We start from the raw sequence: 16,602 nt of genomic DNA on the forward strand, positions 1-16,602 counted from the left end.
AGCTCTCACCTGCTCAGGTAAGGAGGTAGGGGGAGCCTTGCTCAGCCAATGAACTTCTGTCCTTCTCTTAAAGGCACCCAGCAGCTAGCAGGAAAACCAGCCCTGAGATCTGGAGAGCTCCCGGGCAGATGCCAGGAGGTAGCTGTGCAAGCTAGATGCAGCGAAGCCCTCTATGGCCATGCTGTGACCCCAGGCCTGGTCACTCCACGTCCTGGAGGGTGCTTTCTTCAGGGAGGCCTCCTCCACCTTGCCCAGAGCAGGCTTTCCAGGAGTCTCCCATGCCTAGCTGCCTCGGCAGGCACCTGGGGAGGAAAGACAGCGTGGCCTTGGCAGCTGCCGGCCAGGAAGGAGCCCACAGGTGCCAGGGAGAAGCCATTTCCCTATCCTGATCCCCTTCAGCAACCCCGGTGAGTCCTGATGCTCTGGCCTTCTCGAACCTCATCACAGAAGGGTGGGGTGGGAAGATGCCTCTCCTGAGGGGCAGAAACCTCGGGTGCCAGTTCCAGCCCTGCTGTGTGACCTTGAGCAAGTCACTCCAGCTCTCCGAACCTCACATGTCCCATCTGGGAAAATGAGGAGCTCACACTTCCACGTCAGCTTGCCCCTTGTATTACTTTCGCCTGTCACACTCCTTGTTTTGAAAGATTTTTGTCTGCCAAGCTGTACCTGTTACATAAGTCGTTAATTGGTTTTCCCCCCTTGCATGTTAATTGGGGCCCTATCACAATCAATCAGTGTTTTCTGGTCAGCAGGAACAAACCCTGGCATTACCACTGAGCTGATGTAAGTTTAACCATAGCAAAGAAATGTGGTGTTTTAGTCTGTGAGATCTTATCTAGAAGCAATATTTGATTTTCATTTGGCCTCTTGAAATAGGAGAAATAGGGCATGGCAAGTAGTTCCGGAGAATGGGGACCCTAGGTGAGAAGCCCCTAGATCTAGCTTGCCTGGTGTGTGAGGGTACCAGGCAGAAATACTGACTTCACACCCCAAGCCCAGCTTTGATCTCCACAATGCTGCCTGCCACATGGGATGCATTCTTGAAAGTGGGATCCTTTGGCCTGAAAACTTACTGTGTGGGGTTGGACTGTTCCCAGGTGTCCCCACACTGGGTTCATTCTCCAGCTCTGAGTGAGGCTGGGGAACCCTGGGTTGGGGAACTGAGGTCTCCCTCAAGCCTCTGCTGGTGGGTAGCCGGGGGTCAGGGGGGGAGGTGATGGGAACAAGTTACTGTGAGCGCAGGGCCTGAAAGCCAGGAGGGTACGTTGGACACAGCTTGTGCTGGGAATCAGGAAACAGGGCTAATCTGCATTGACTAGCTCTGTGACCTCAGGCTAGTCTCCTACCCTCTTTGAACCTCAGTTTTCCCATCTGTAAAATGGGGATTATAATCTTGGCAATGCTCACCTACCAGGATTATTCTTAGAGCCAAATAATATTGTGTATTTCATGGAAGCTTAAATTTCACAGTCTTTAAAATGCATCCAAAATTCAGAGATTAAAAGAACCACAAACATGCATTTTAGAATCGATGCAGTAGAGTAATGGATGTTCTGTAAAATGTGACCTCCATGATAAAGAATTATTTCAGTGATGAGGGAATGTGACTGCTTGTTGTTTCTTTTCCTTTTTAAAAGTACTGTTTATTGGGATTTTTTGAAACGTAGACTCTTAAACAAAAAGCAGGGCAGAACAGCTCATTGAGTAATGGTATTTTCTAATGACTTCTGGAACTGAAACCCAGGCCTGGAATGTGGCCCTAGTACGTGAGGCAGTATGATATGTGGTTAGAGCGTGCACTTTGGAGTTACGCAATGTTGGGTTCAAATGCAGGCTGGGAGACTTACTGGTGACCTTGGGTGTAAGTCACCGTGCTTTTCTATGCTTCAGTCTCTTCTAAATTCTAAAATGGCATGGGGGGAATGTCACAAGTCCTGGCTGACATCGTTGTTGATAAGTTGGGGTTTAACGTAGGATAGGGACTCAGCACCCACATATATGTTCCACTAGAGATGCCCAGATCCAGAGGGCTCCTGACCCTTGGAGATTCAAGTGGGCCAGATAAACGGATTCAGGGCAAGACACTGCAGTCAGTTTCCCCATCTGGGGCCCCTCCCACCCTTGTCACCTTCTGGGGCAGAAGGAGGCTCCAGGGAGACGCTGGAGAAGCAAGTGCTTGGAACCAGTAAATTCCCCCGAGTGCATGGAGCTATTGCTGCTCCTTGCTTTGGGGGCCCAGCCACGGTCCTAGCCCCTTCTGTTTGGTCATTTGAGCCTCCTCACCCTGTGATCCCCTCTCCCGCAGCTCCCCGCTGAGCACATCAATCACAGGGAATGAAGTTCAGGGGTCGTGACAGTGTCTCCCCTCCCAGCGAGGCTGCAGGAGGATGAGGTGGAGTGAGAGCTGGAATAGAAGCTTCCCAGGAAAGGGAAAGGGAGCCCCTCTTGTCCAGGCTTTGGGCAGATGGTGTGTGAGAGTGTGCGTGTGTGTGCACATGAGCTAACAAAATTCAAGTTGAAAAATTCTAAGAGTGTGAAGGCCCCCAAGAGGTCATGTTAGCCAGCCCCCTGCTCTGGGCAGGAGTCTTTTCTAACCAACACAAGAAGGTTGCAGCTGTACCCCAGGGAAGCCTTCTAAACATCTTTCCTTGGTAACTAGCCATGGCATCTCAAAATCCTCCCCAGGGTGTGTACAGGCTATGTGTGCGCATGTTTGAGGGCCTTGGGTGTCTGAGTTAGAGTTCTATGGGCACTGAGCACTCAGACCTTGCAGAAAAATAAGTATGAGGTGGAGGGACTGCAGTGCGGTGAGGGATTTGAGGTTTTCTCCAATCACCATGAAGTTTAGAGGCACTTTGGAGGAGCTACATTTATGGGGTGCCTATTATGAGCTAATGATTGTGCCAGGTGTTTTAAACTCATTACCTCATTTAATCGTCACAGTAGCCCCTTCTATTATTCCCATTTTACAGATGAGAACACTGAGGCTCAGAGAGGCTACAAATCTTTTTTTTTTTTTAGTTTTGGCTGCATCGGGTCTTAGTTGCGGTGCACGGGCTCCTTGTTGCAGCATGCGGGCTTCTCTCTACATGTGGTGTGCAGGCTCAGTAGTTGTGGCACGCAGGCTCTCTAGTTGTGGCCTGCGTGCTCAGTAGTTGTGGTGCACAGGCTTAGTTGCCCCGCGGCATGTGGGATCTTAGTTCTCCTACCAGGGATCGAACCTGCATCCCCTGCATTGGAAGGCGAATTCTTAACCACTGGACCACCAGGGAAGTCCCGAGGCTACAAATCTTGAATAAGATTGCTCAGCTAACAAGTGACAGAACTGTGATTCAGATCTTTATATGTCTACATCCAGAGCCTGGTCTCTTACCCATTCCACTGGTAGTTGCAAATCAGGCCAAATACTGAAGTTCCCAGGTGCATTTTGTTTGGCTTACACAGTATTTTGTTTTGTTGTAACATTTAAAAAATTTAGATGCCAACATTTGAAAATGCAGCTATTTAACATAAAAATCTAGGTTCTGATCTCTCTTTAAAGATCAGAAGGAAGACGTGGCACTATGGGTCCACATTCTCATAGCCAGCAATCAACTAGAACTGATGATCAGCAGCTGCCTTTAAACAGGGCGTGTGACCTCTAGTTTGCCACAGTCCTCACCACTCCCTACTCTTCCATCCAATCCACTTTCCCGTTTATGGTACCAGTCTGGCCCTACAGGCCTGTGGAGATCTGCGTTCTGGTCCTAGCACTTGAGCTGGCTATGACTTCAAATAAGTAATGGCATCTATCTGGGCTGTAGCTGTAACCTGGGCTAGGTAACACTCTGAAATAACATCCTAAGTGGCTTTCTGTGCTGCTTGGGGGAAAAGCCCTAAGTCTCCAGCACATCCACATTTTGGTGACCTGGCTGTGCAGGATCTGAGTCTGTGTACATTATGCCAGGAGTGGCTGGTGTTATTTGCTCTTTGTCACCATCATTCCACTGCACTACATGTGTGATGTCCCTGGTGACAGGACATTTGGCGACAGGTAGGGCCTGATGGCACCAATCCTGGTGTGGTGCCCATTCCTAACACTTTGATCAAAGAGTCTGACTTCCACGTGCCTCTGTTTACCTGTTCCAGAAAGCCAGATTGAGATTTCAAAATCTGAGTATCTTCTTCTGACCCCATTTTCACTATAGGGTGCGTGAGAGAAAATCTACAGCCCAGCTGAGAATGTTTTCTCTTTCTCTGTTAAACACACACACACATGCACACACATACACACACACACACACACACATACATATGGTTCAGAAATAGCCATGCTTTATAGGTCTTCCCATCTATCTAGTGTCTTGTTCACATTTCTGAGATCAGGTCTTTAGAGCCATGGAATAGTAGAGATGGAAATGTGTAGATCATCTAGTCCAATAATAGCAAATATATTTTACTTCGTTTGCTGATTCCTATCAATCCGTAGAACATTGAAAAGGCTTCTGAAGCTACATACGAGCATGGAATGGTCATATACTGAGATCTGTCAGTAATATCTACTGTGGGCATGGCAAGGGGTTGTAGCAGTACTTATGCCAGAAATTATACAGATATGAAAACTGGGCTGGGAAGGGGAGATGACTTACCCGAAATACTCAGCAAGACAAGGAAAAGTCAGATCCAGAAGCAGGATCTCTCTTGACCTGCAAGCCACTATTGCTTCCACTATATTAGCTCAGAGAAGGAAACTGAGGATAGGAGGGAAAATGACCGAAGCAAGCCAAGGACCCAGGAGTCCTGGTTCCCCCAAGAAGCCTGGCTGGGGTTGGAGCTAAGGAATTTAGCTCTGTCCCACTAGACCGAGCCCTGCCAGATGACCTGTTGGCTCCTGTTCCACTTCTTAGAGTCCCTTTGCTCCTGCCCCAGTTTCCTGTCTCATTTTCCTCAGGCTCAGAGAGTGCATGTCGCCTCCTGGGATCCTGAGTCCTACATGCCCTCTTTTGGGAACGAGCTTCCCAGCCCCCTCTGTTCTGGAAGAGAAGTCCTAAGACACAGGTTCTTAACCTTATTGATGCCATGGATTCCTCTGGCAACCTGGTGAAGCCTACAGACCCCTTCTCAGAGTGTTTTTAAATGCATAAAATAAAATACATAGGACTACAAAGGAAACCAATCATACTGAAATATGGTTAACAAGATAGTTTTAAAATTGTTTATGATATAATATGTACTTCATTAATACATTTAAAATGAGATTGGGCGGCAGATATAATAACCATTGTAATTTTAGAGTAATAATGAACATAAAAGATCTATGACAACTGTAATGTGATAGAAAAATACCTGTGATTTCTCTTGGTTTCACAGTCACAGGAACCATCAGAATTACTGTGGTCATCGCCTACATTCAAATGGAACGAAGTACTTAACTTGAGTTAGAGAGTAGTGAAAATAAAGATGGAAGTTTTCCCATGCAGACTCAGAGACACCCTGAATCCCGTCTGTGGTCCCAGGCTGAGGCTCCCTTGCTCTAGGGTGTTCAATTGGGAGTCTGCTAGTCCAGTGGTTTGCAAACTGTGGGCCATGGAACGCTGGGGATTTGGGAAGTGTCTCAGGCTGCCAAAGTATGGGGAAAAGGAGGACCACTGTCCAACCAGACAAACAGCCTCTGAATCTACCACCTCTGCCTTGCCTGAGCAGATTTTTTATTTGAGTTCATTTTTGTGGTTCATATGAGACCCCTTTGTAAAAAAGGGTTCACTTGTTCCTGTCTGAATGTCAAAAACCTTCACTTAGCCCTGCCTGCCTCTTCCTGTGACAGAAAGTAAAGCCAAGGCCTAGAGCAGTGAAGGGTGCTGGAGGCACATGGCGTGTGGTGGCAGGGTCGGGCTGTGGAGTCCAAGGAGGTGGTGGGAAGCAGCTGGGCGGGGGTGAACTTCCTGCTAGCTCTGCCTGCGAACCGTTCCGAGGAAGCAGTCGGCTGGGGCCAGGTGCGGGAACAAAAGAGTCAGGAGACCTTAATTCGGGGCCCTAGATCTGACACAACCTGGAGCGTCTTGGAGACAATAATATATGGATGTTGAGAGGACAAAATGAGAAAGTTTTTTGTTTTTTTTTTTGTTTTTTTACTGAAGTATAGTTGCTGTTATATGTTACAGGTGTACAATATAGTGATTCACAATTTTTAAAGATTATACTCCATTTATAGTTATTATAAAATATTGGCTGTATTCCCCGTGTTGTACAATATATCCTTGTAGCTTATTTTATACCTCTTTGTAAGAGGTAAGTTTGTACCTCTTGCCTGCCCATTCGTTCTCTATGTCTGGAATCTGCTTCTTTTTTTTTTTCTTTTTTTTAAACGTAGATTTTATTTATTTATTTTTGGCTGCGTTGGGTCTTCGTTGCTGCACGCGGGCTTTCTCTAGTTGCGGCGAGCGGGGGCTACTCTTCATTGCGGTGCGCCGGCTTCTCATTGAGGTGGCTTCTCTTGTCGCAGAGCACGGGCTCTAGGTGCGCGGGCTTCCATAGTTGTGGCTCGAGGGCTTCAGTAGTTGTGGCTCGTGGGCTCTAGAGCGCAGGCTCAGTAATCGTGGCGCACAGGCTTAGTTGCTTCGTGGCATGTGGGATCTTCCTGGACCAGGGCTCGAACCCGCATCCCCTGCATTGGCAGGCGGATTCTTAACCACTGCGCCACCAGGGAAGTCCTCTTTTTTGTTATATTCACTAGTTTGTTGCATTTTTTAGATTCCACATATAAGTGATATCATACAGTATTTGCAAAATGAGAAAGTTTTAAGAAACACAAAGAACTATTGAAGGGATTTTAATATATTTGTCTCTAAGCCAGAGACCCTTTTCTCAACTCTCCCTTGGGGTCTTTCTTGCAACACCAGCAAACCCTCTCACCCACACAGTACGACCCCAGTCACCGAGCTCGCTGATGCAGTCAGATCTGTGGCTGAACAGCCAATCGGCCTGTCACCTCGTCTGCCAGTTGACCTCCTCAATTCCTCCTCTTTCTTGTCCCTGCTGCTGTGTCATGATCTCTGGCCTGCATTTCTCTAACAGCCCCCAGTCTCTCTCTCTGCTCCAGTCTGCCTTCCATGGGGCCCAGACACATTCTGACCGTAAGTTTTGACCATGTCCTCCTGCTTCAAGGCCTGTGATGTCTCCTCAGTGCACACAAGGCCAAGTCCTGCCTCCAGAGCAGGGCAACCCTAACTCCTCAGGATCTGCCTGCAGCCTCCCCCACCCTCCCTTTTCTAGCATTCCCCACCTCCTCTTGCAGGGGAACTGCTGCACTGCTTCCGGAGGCTTCCCTGCCTTCTGCCTGAGCCCAGACAATAGTGCAAGCCCTGGGAGCTGTGGGAAGACTAGAGGATTCGGGAAACCAGAGGCTGACGTGATGGGCAGGGGAGTGGAACGTGCAGAGGACTCCAAGGAGTTCTGCTGATAGGGGCAGGGGACAGGTGTGGCTCTGTCCTCTGTCTGGGCCAGACAGGGGTTATTTTCAGAGACCAGCCAGCAACGGTGCAGAGAGTTGGGAGCACCTTGCCCAGTCAGGGAGAGTCGACCATTTGCTACGCTTACCCAAACCAGAGGCAAAAACCAGGTCACCAGGAACAGAGTACAGCTGAGCAGTGGGGAATTCATAGAATCCCTGATTCTTAGAATGTCAGAGCTAGAAGGGATCCTGTGGATGTTTCCTCTAGCCTAACTCCTTTCTGCTTCAAACAGAAAGGTTAAGCTCAGAAACGGGGAATGACTTGCCCAGGGCCACATGAGTTTGAGGCAGAGCCTGGACTGGAGCTGATGTCTGATTTTCTTCCCAGTCTCCATCTCCTCGGCTCTGGCCTCTGAACTCCTACCAGGAGACTGAATAACTGGCCCAGGACTGATTTACCAACAGTGGATTAATGTGTCACTTCTAGGCAATGCAATGCTGGCTCTTACCAGGGGTTGTCAACACCTTAACCCAAAGGTCCCCAGAGACAGGTTACAAGTGTGCTGAGATATAACACCCTCAGGTCCCAGGTGGAGCCCAGGGTAGCCAGAGCCCCCAGCTCTGTTGGGACAGTCACCTGCAGGCCTCAAACAGGCTCATTAGGTTAGCCCAGCGGGTATCCAAATGTTATCATGTACTGTGATGGGAAAAGTCAGGAAGCACTGTCTTCACTCCAAGGCACGAGTACTTTTAGGGGTGGTGTGGGCGAAGGTGGGGAGAGGGGGAGTCTGAAGACACAGATTCTAGTTCTAGCTGTACTGTTTCCTTCTAACTTGTATATTCTGGGTGGGGTAGGGGGGGATAACAGGAGAAAAAAATAAGAGGTACTTTTATTAAGGTATCTTTCAAAGAGTTCTTTAAGTAGGTATTATTATCAGCTCCATTATACAGATGAGGAAACCGAGTCAGGGAACTAAAGGGACTTAGCCAAGATCCCACAACTAGGGAGAGGTGGAGCTTAGATTTGAGTCTGAGTCTGTCTTTCTCTGGATTCTGTGTTCTTAACTGCTCTGCCATATGGACATGTTTGGGGACTAGTGGCAGAGAAAGATTTGGGGCCTTTCAATCCTAGTTCCCTGACATCAGGGCTGCTGAGTCTCCAACCACCCCAGTCTGCCAGGAAAGGGGAGGCCCAGTCTGCGAAAGGGGAGACCTTTCGCAGGAGGGAAGCAGGCAGTAGGGTCCTGAAGACCCTGAAGAAGTAAAGACTACCCCAACCCTTGCCTTCATGGGTGTGAGATAATCAGCAGGACTTGGGGTGGGTGTTTTGCATGAAGAAAACCATGATCCTGCAGTATAGTCCCCACACCCGAGGGAGGGAAAGGTAGTAAGACATCATTGGGTGCCTCACTACCTCCGAAACTCATGGAAATAAGGCACCTGTTCACCATGCCAACCCTCCGTTAAAAAATAACCTCTAGATTCTCGGTGGCGGTGGCGGCGGCAGCGGCCCTGGACTGCGGGGAATGGGAATCCTAGGTCTTTGAGCACCGCCCCCGCCTCCCTGCCCGCGACATGGCTCAGGAGAAGATGGAGCTGGACCTGGAGCTGCCTCCGGGCACGGTTGGGAGCCCGGCGGAGGGCGGCGGCAGCGGCGGCGGCGGCGGGGGCCTCAGGAGGTCTAACAGCGCCCCCCTGATCCACGGCCTCAGTGACACTTCGCCGGTGTTCCAGGCCGAGGCGCCGAGCGCCAGGCGAAACAGCACAACGTTCCCGAACCGCCACGGCCTGCTACTACCGGCCTCCCCCGTCCGCATGCACAGCAGCCGCTTGCACCAGATCAAACAGGAGGAGGGCATGGACTTGATCAATCGAGAGACCGTCCACGAGCGCGAGGTGCAGAACGCAATGCAGATAAGCCACTCCTGGGAGGAAAGTTTCAGCCTGAGTGACAACGAAGTGGAGAAATCCGCCTCCCCGAAACGCATCGATTTCATTCCGGTGTCGCCAGCACCGTCACCCACCCGGGGAATTGGGAAGCAGTGTTTTTCACCATCCTTGCAAAGTTTTGTGAGTAGCAATGGATTGCCTCCAAGTCCTATTCCCAGCCCAACGACCCGATTTACTACCCGGAGAAGCCAGAGTCCAATTAATTGCATTAGACCAAGTGTTCTTGGACCATTGAAAAGAAAATGTGAAATGGAAACTGAATATCAGCCAAAGAGATTTTTCCAGGGCATCACCAACATGCTTTCTTCTGACGTTGCACAGCTGTCAGATCCTGGTGTGTGTGTATCTTCCGATACCCTTGATGGAAACAGCAGCAGTGCCGGATCTTCTTGTAATTCACCAGCGAAAGTCAGCACTACCACCGACTCTCCTGTGTCACCTGCCCAAGCGGCCTCTCCATTTATTCCAGTAGATGAACTTTCATCTAAGTGATTCACCCACGCATCCTGAGACTCGGTTTTGTTTTTGTCTTTGCAATGAAGAGAAAAATGAAGTTGGAACAAGCACTGAACTTTGTCGATTAATTTGAGGCTATTTCCTATTTTACCCTTTTTCCTTTTTTGGAATTTCCTGAAATGTTGGTATTCTAGAGAACTTTTATGTCAGATTCCTGCGGGTGCCCTTGAATTCAGTGTAGTAATATTTTCAGACGTTTTCCCAATAAGTGTGTTGAAGCATACATCTTTACGCTGCTAATATGTCTAAATACATATGTTATCCCTTGATTTTTTAAAATAACTGAGAGCTCTATTTATTTATGCGATTATTAAGTTCTGATGCAAATATAAATGTTGAATTAATCAGCATAGTAAACTGATGTTTTAAAATTCCCTACTTCATGCCCACACTAATTTTTAATGTTATTTTCAGTGATTGCTAATTTCTATTTGATGAAGAACAATAACTTACCTATGTACAGGTATTTTTAAAATGTTAGTTTTATCCATCCAGTGGTTGTCTGTTTTACCCAGGAATCCTTGAATATTTAATTTTCTGGGTACAGAAGTGGATGGGGGACGGTGATAAAAGAACAGAATATAAAAGTTTGCAACAAATCTTTTAAAATTAAATATATAAAAGTAAAAAAAAAAAAAAAAAAAATAACCTCTAGGGCTTCCCTGGTGGCGCAGTGGTTGAGAATCCGCCTGCCAAGGCAGGGGACATGGGTTCGATCCCTGGTCCGGGAAGATCCCCCATGCCGCGGAGCAACTAAGCCCGTGTGCCACAACTACTGAGCCTGTGCTCTAGAGCCCGTGAGCCACAACTATTGAGCCCACGTGTCGCAACTACTGAAGCCCGCGTGCCTAGAGCCCGTGCTCTGCAACAAGAGAAGCCACCACAATGAGAAGCCCACACACCGCAATGAAGAGTAGCCCCCGCTCGCCGCAACTAGAGAAAGCCTGCGCACAGCAACGAAGACCCAACACAGCCAAAAATAAACAAACGAAATAAATACATAAAAAAAAAATAACCTCTATTTATAGATCCAGTGATTCAGCCAAGTACCTTATTATACACATTGGCTCACTTTCATCTTCTCAACAGCGCTATCTTGAGTGTTTCCTGTTATTATCATTGCCATTTTACCAGGTGAGGAGTCTAAAGCTCCAAAAGTTCATGGAACTTTTCCAAGGCCACACAGCTGGCAAATGACAGAGCTGGGATTTAAACTCAGGTCTCCTTGACACCCAAGCCCATGAGGCTCTTGACCATTATATTGTAGTGCAATATGGCAGAGTGGGGAAAAGCCCTGTTCTGGTTCTGGAGTCAAGCCCCAGGTAAGCCAGTGACTTCTTAATGGACTTTAGTCAGGGAACCTTTGGGCAAGTCTTCTCTGGGCCCAATATCTAGGATTATAGAAGGGTAATTCTAATTCTGCCTACAGTTTAAAATTATGAAATTGAAAGCAATTTACAAACTGTTATCCATTTATTCAAATAGTGTCTCTTAAGAACTTAAAGCAAGTGAGGACTTGGCACTGCAAAGAAGAATAAAGCATGGTTCCAGCCCACTGAAAAATATAACATAAATGTTAGGTGAACAAGAGTCTTTTATTTCTAATAATTATGGTAGCTTATTGAAGATCCACCCTCCCACTGGAAATTGTTAAAATAGCTGAAAAAAATAAATGTGTCTATGTATGTATATTTGAAGACATTGGAGAACTACCAAAACAAGAATGACCTGAGGGGCAAAGATTCCAGAGGTAAGGGAAACGCAGAGAGGTAAGCCCCATATCCAGCTGCCACTGTGCCCTTCAGTATGCTGTTTCTCAAGAGATGGCTAAGAATCTGAGCAGAGCATCTGGAGATGTTATGAAGCTGGGGTATAAAAATTGGATTTCTAGGTCTACCAAGCAGGAGTGTCCCTAATAAACACTCCAAGTTTTCAAATGTAACCCCCAAAGGGCTACACCCTAGGAGTAGAAGTGAATTAGAAATTGACCAGCCCCAACAGAACTGAAGACTAACATCTAATCAGTTAAATCTCCTTTGTATGACTTAGGTTTAAATGCCTGCCAGAAGCAAAAGTAAAAATCTCTCTGAAGGAAGATAATACCATCAAGGGCCTCAAATTTTCCTATAATTTTTTTCATACGCAATATTTAGCATTCAATCACAATTTACCTGACATCTCAGTAGACAAGGGCAAATGGTTGAAAACCAAGAGGAAAAAATAGACAATCGAAATAGGCCCACAGAAGATCCAGATATTGGCATTATAAGACATGGACTTTAAAACATGTGATTAAAGGGAATTCCCTGGTGGTCCAGTGGTTAAAAATCTGCCTTCCAATGCAAGGGACTTGGGTTCCTTAGTTGGGGGAATAAGATCCCACATGCCGCAGGGCAACTAAGACTTTGTGTCGCAACTACTGAGCCCGCGTGCTCTATAGCCCGTGCGCCACAACTAGAGAGCCCACGTGCCGAAACTACTGAGCCTGCGTGCTCTGGAGCCAGTGCACCACAACTACAGAGAAGCCCGCGTGCCACAACGAAGAGCCTGCATGCTGCAACAAAAGATCCCGCATTGCTGCAATGAAGATCCTGCGTGCCGCAACTAAGACCCAGTGCAGCCAAATAAATAAATAAATAAATAAATAAAACGTGATTAATATGTTTAAGACATTATATGAGAAGATGGAGAATTTCAGCAGAGAACTAGAATCTATCAAGGAGAATCAAATGGAAATTCTAAGCCTGAAATACAATAACTGAAATTAAGAACTCAAAAGTATGTAAGATTACAGTATATAGTACAGCTAAAGATGAAATTAGTGAACTGAAAAACAGGTCAGTAGAAAATATTTAAACTACAGCACATGTAATACAAGTCATATGGAACATGGTGAAAATGTGTAAATACAAATAACTGAAGTCCCATTGGGAGGGAGGCAGAGAGAAGGAGAGAGGGAAAAGAAGAAGAAAGAGGAGGAGGAAGAGGAAGAGAAGGAATAGAAGAAGAAGGAAGAAAAGGATGAAGGAAGAAAGGAGAAGGAGAATGGGGAGGTAGAGGTGGAGGGGAGAGACTTGAAGAGAAATGAAGCGATACCAGAAGCAGTATTTGATGGTCAATGATTTTCCAAAGCCGGTGAAAGACATTAAGCCACAGATTTAAGAATCACTTTCAACCCCAAGCAAAACAAATATAGAGAAACTGAACTAGGCCCTACTGTGTTATAACTTCTAAAAACCAAAGATAAGGGGGACATTTTTGAAGGCAGTGGCAATAATATTGACAGGTTCTCAACAGAAGTTATGAAAGCCAGAAGGCAATAGAAAGATATCTTCAAAGTGACAAGTGAGTATCAATATTGTGTGAGTATAGATGAACGGTTCTTAAGTTTTAATATGAGTATGAATCACCTAGGCTGGGATAGGGAGAGGAGTGTTAACATTTTAGATACTCATATTCTGCCCCAGATATTTGGATTTAGCAGCTCTAGAGTAGAGTCAAGGAATCTGCTTTCAGGAAGTATTCTGCTGCTTCTGATGCAGTGGGTCTGTGGTAGTTGTTAGCAGTGATGGGAACAACAGTTCCTCCCATTCCTGTACCCATGCCCATTTGCAGTATGACTTTGCCACAAGAGATAGAGTTTATTTTTTCTCCTTTGAATCTGGGTTTGCCGTATGGCTCACTTTGACTAATAGATATCAGTCGAAGTGATATTATGGGACGTCTGAGCCTTGGCCTCAAGAGGCCTTGCATTTTCAGCATTAACCCTTTTTGAGTCCAGCTGCCTTGTAAAAAAAATGTGAGCCTATCCTGCTGGAGACATATGGGGAGCAAGGCACAGCCAGTAGCCAGCACCAATCACCAGATAGATGAGTGCGGCATGGATCTGTCTGGGTCCAACCAGGACAGAGAAACTACATAGTATTTGAACAGGGAAAGTTTAATATAAATAATTATTCGTTATAACAGGAGGTTTGGAGAAACAAGGGACTCACTAATAAGAAGTAAAGAGAACTCTAAAGAATATAGGAATAGCAGATATAAGGAGCGGCAACTATCCCTAGAGCTGACATAGAGCACCTGAGGAAGAGCCTCCCCCTTTGCCCCAGGGCTGAGATCCAGATCTCGTTGGAGAGGACTTGGCTGTGCCCACTGAATGGCAGAGAAGTCACTGTGGTACCATGTCACGCCAGTGGACTTGGTAGAAATCATCCTCTGAAAGTTGCCGGAAATGTGCCATCTCAGTTATCAAGAAAGCCATTCATATAGAAATGTCTCACCAGAGACACTTTGCTACAAAAATCCCTTGACAAGAACTCCCGGGGAAGCCTCTGGCTGCTGTGAAGTGCAGGAGCCTGATGCTGGAGAAGCCATCTTTTGGAGGAGCTGGGCCTGGAGACCCACATACAGTGCAGGAGCCTGGTGAGCCTGCACTCTGAAACCAGGAAGCAAAAAATCTTTCTTACTTTAATGTCTCTCCAGTTCCCTCTACTGACAAAATTAAGCAGCATGCCAAGAAAAGGATATTTAAAGGGCCCAGATTCATTTTCCTAGAGCAGGCAAAAAGGGTGAACAGCAAGGCCATTTGGACTATCCAGCCCCAGTCAGTCTCCATGACTATAACTGCATGAGCGACCCAGATGATACTAGCAGCACTCTCTAGCTGAACCCAGCCCAAACTGCCAACTCTCAGAATTATGTGCAAATGAATGTAGTTGTTTTTAAGCCCTAAGTTTTTTTGTTTTTTTTGAATAAATCAATAAAGTTATTTATTCTATTTTTGGCTGCGTTGGGTCTTCGTAGCTGCAAGTGGGCTTTTTCTAGTTGCGGCGAGCGGGGGCTACTCTTCATTGCAGTGCGCGGGCTTCTCATTGTGGTGGTTTCTCTTGTTGCGGAGCACAGGCTCTAGGTGTGTGGGCTTCAGTAGTTGTGGCTCACAGGCTCAGTAGTTGTGGCACATGGGCTTAGTTGCTCCGCAGTATGTGGGATCTTCCCGGACCAGGGCTCGAATCTGTGTCCCCTGCATTGGCAGGTGGATTCTTAACCACTGCGCCACCAGGGAAGTCCCAAGCCCTAAGTTTTGAGATAGCTTGTTGATGCAAAATATTGTAATACCAACGTTGTGAGTAATCTGGAATGTTTTCCATTTCCCACTCTTGAGTCTGTACAGTTCCCTCTGCCCAAAGTGACGTTCTTGGCCCTGTCTGCCTAATGAATGTATCTTCCTGCAACTACTTAATTAATTAATGTTTTATTGACTTACAGCATCTATGTAGAAAAGTACACAAGTCATAAACCTACAGCTTGATACATTTCCACCAGTTGATTATGCTTTGTAAACTACAGTCAGATGCCTGCCCCCGTGCTCCATTCCGGTCACTAGCCATGCCCCCAAGGATAAGCACTGTTTTGACTTCTTATACCATGGTAAGTTTTGCCTGGTTTTGCACTTAATGTCAATAGATCATACAGTGTGTTCTCTTTTGTGTCTGGCTTCTTTTGCTCAAAATTATATCTGTGAGATTCATCCACATTGCTCTGTGTAGCTATAGTTTATTTTCATCACTGTATAGTTTTCAATTTTGTGAATATACTACAGTTTATTTATCTATTCTATTGGTGGATATGTAGGTTGTTTCCAGTTTGGCCCTATTACGAAAAGTACTACTGGCACGTGCCTTATGGTGAACTTATGTATGTATGTACTTCTGTTGGTTATTCTTAGGAGTAGAATTATTGGGTATGGAGTACTCTCACAGTATATTAAAACTTTTAAAAAATCAAAATATAAAGTGGTATGCATAGATTAGCAACAACCATATGAAAGGAGGGAAAAAAATAAATACCTATGCATGGAGTAAAAGAAGATATTAGAAGAGAAAAATAAAACAAAATGTTGACATGGTTTATAAAGGAAATAGGGGTGATTTTTTTCCTCTTGACATACTGTCTTTCCCAGTAGTTGTATAATGACCATGTACTCTTTTATAATCAAAAGAAACACTTAATCCTATTGATCTCCAAAGTCTTGCTCAAATGCCACCTCCTTCCAAGTAGCCTTCCAAATAACATAGCCAGATCACCATAGCCAGCCAGTGTCTTACTTCATTTTTACACTTTCTAGAGCAAAACCACATTGCAGCAGGAACACAGTACCTTACCTAGAGAAGGTGCTGTCAAAATGTCTGATCCTTTCCCTATAGTCATATAAATTTCAGCAGCAGCTCACATTTCTCAAAAGAGTACCCCAGTTTGCCAGTAAGAAGGCAGGGATCTGAACCCAGATTACCATCTCCATTTTCAATTTGAAAGCCCTTGACGCTGGAAGGGTTAAGCAATAGGCCCATTGTCACTCAGCAAATCTTTGGAAGAGGCATTCTAAACAGCTCATTCAGGAAAGAGAAATCTGGTGCAAAGCATATAATCCAAGTATATTTTGAACAGAGCAAAGAGCAGGGGAAGAGATTAAGAAAAAAAACAAACATTTGGAAACTTCAGCTTTGTATTACCAGCTCTGTAACTTTGAGCAAGTTAATTTACCTCTCTGAACTTCGGTTCCCTGTCTGTCACATTGGAAAGATGACAGTGGACTAATTTCCTGCATGGCAAATAGGGTTCAACTCTGATTAGGTGGTGGCGGCTGCCTCGAGTGCTGTGTTAAGAAGGATTCTGAGGACAAGGCCAGGCTTAGTGGGGAAGGGCGCTAT

At 46.1% G+C, this 16,602-nt stretch overlaps 2 protein-coding genes across 2 annotated transcripts in view; both read left to right on the forward strand.

Moving 5' to 3' along the window:
• Window positions 1–299: 299 nt before the first annotated feature.
• The window catches only part of LARP1 (La ribonucleoprotein 1, translational regulator), a 90,069-nt gene continuing 73,766 nt past the window's right edge, over window positions 300–16,602 (forward strand). The window contains exon 1 of the mRNA XM_059917575.1: window positions 300–407. The gene's annotated coding sequence lies outside the window, so the exon portion shown is untranslated. The remainder of the gene's footprint in view (window positions 408–16,602) is intronic.
• LOC132363881 (PPP2R1A-PPP2R2A-interacting phosphatase regulator 1-like) lies at window positions 8,707–10,489 on the forward strand. The gene has a single exon (XM_059919576.1). It carries the CDS (start codon window positions 9,005–9,007, stop codon window positions 9,869–9,871), a length of 867 nt encoding a protein of 288 aa, XP_059775559.1. The 5' UTR covers window positions 8,707–9,004; the 3' UTR covers window positions 9,872–10,489.

This window comes from Balaenoptera ricei, chromosome 3, assembly GCF_028023285.1.
Source record: "Balaenoptera ricei isolate mBalRic1 chromosome 3, mBalRic1.hap2, whole genome shotgun sequence".
NCBI lineage: Eukaryota > Metazoa > Chordata > Mammalia > Artiodactyla > Balaenopteridae > Balaenoptera > Balaenoptera ricei.

Excerpts from the sequence above, each read along its gene's own strand:
- LOC132363881 (XM_059919576.1), top strand. The coding sequence starts at position 9,005 with ATGGCTCAGGAGAAGATGGAGCTGGACCTGGAGCTGCCTCCGGGCACG.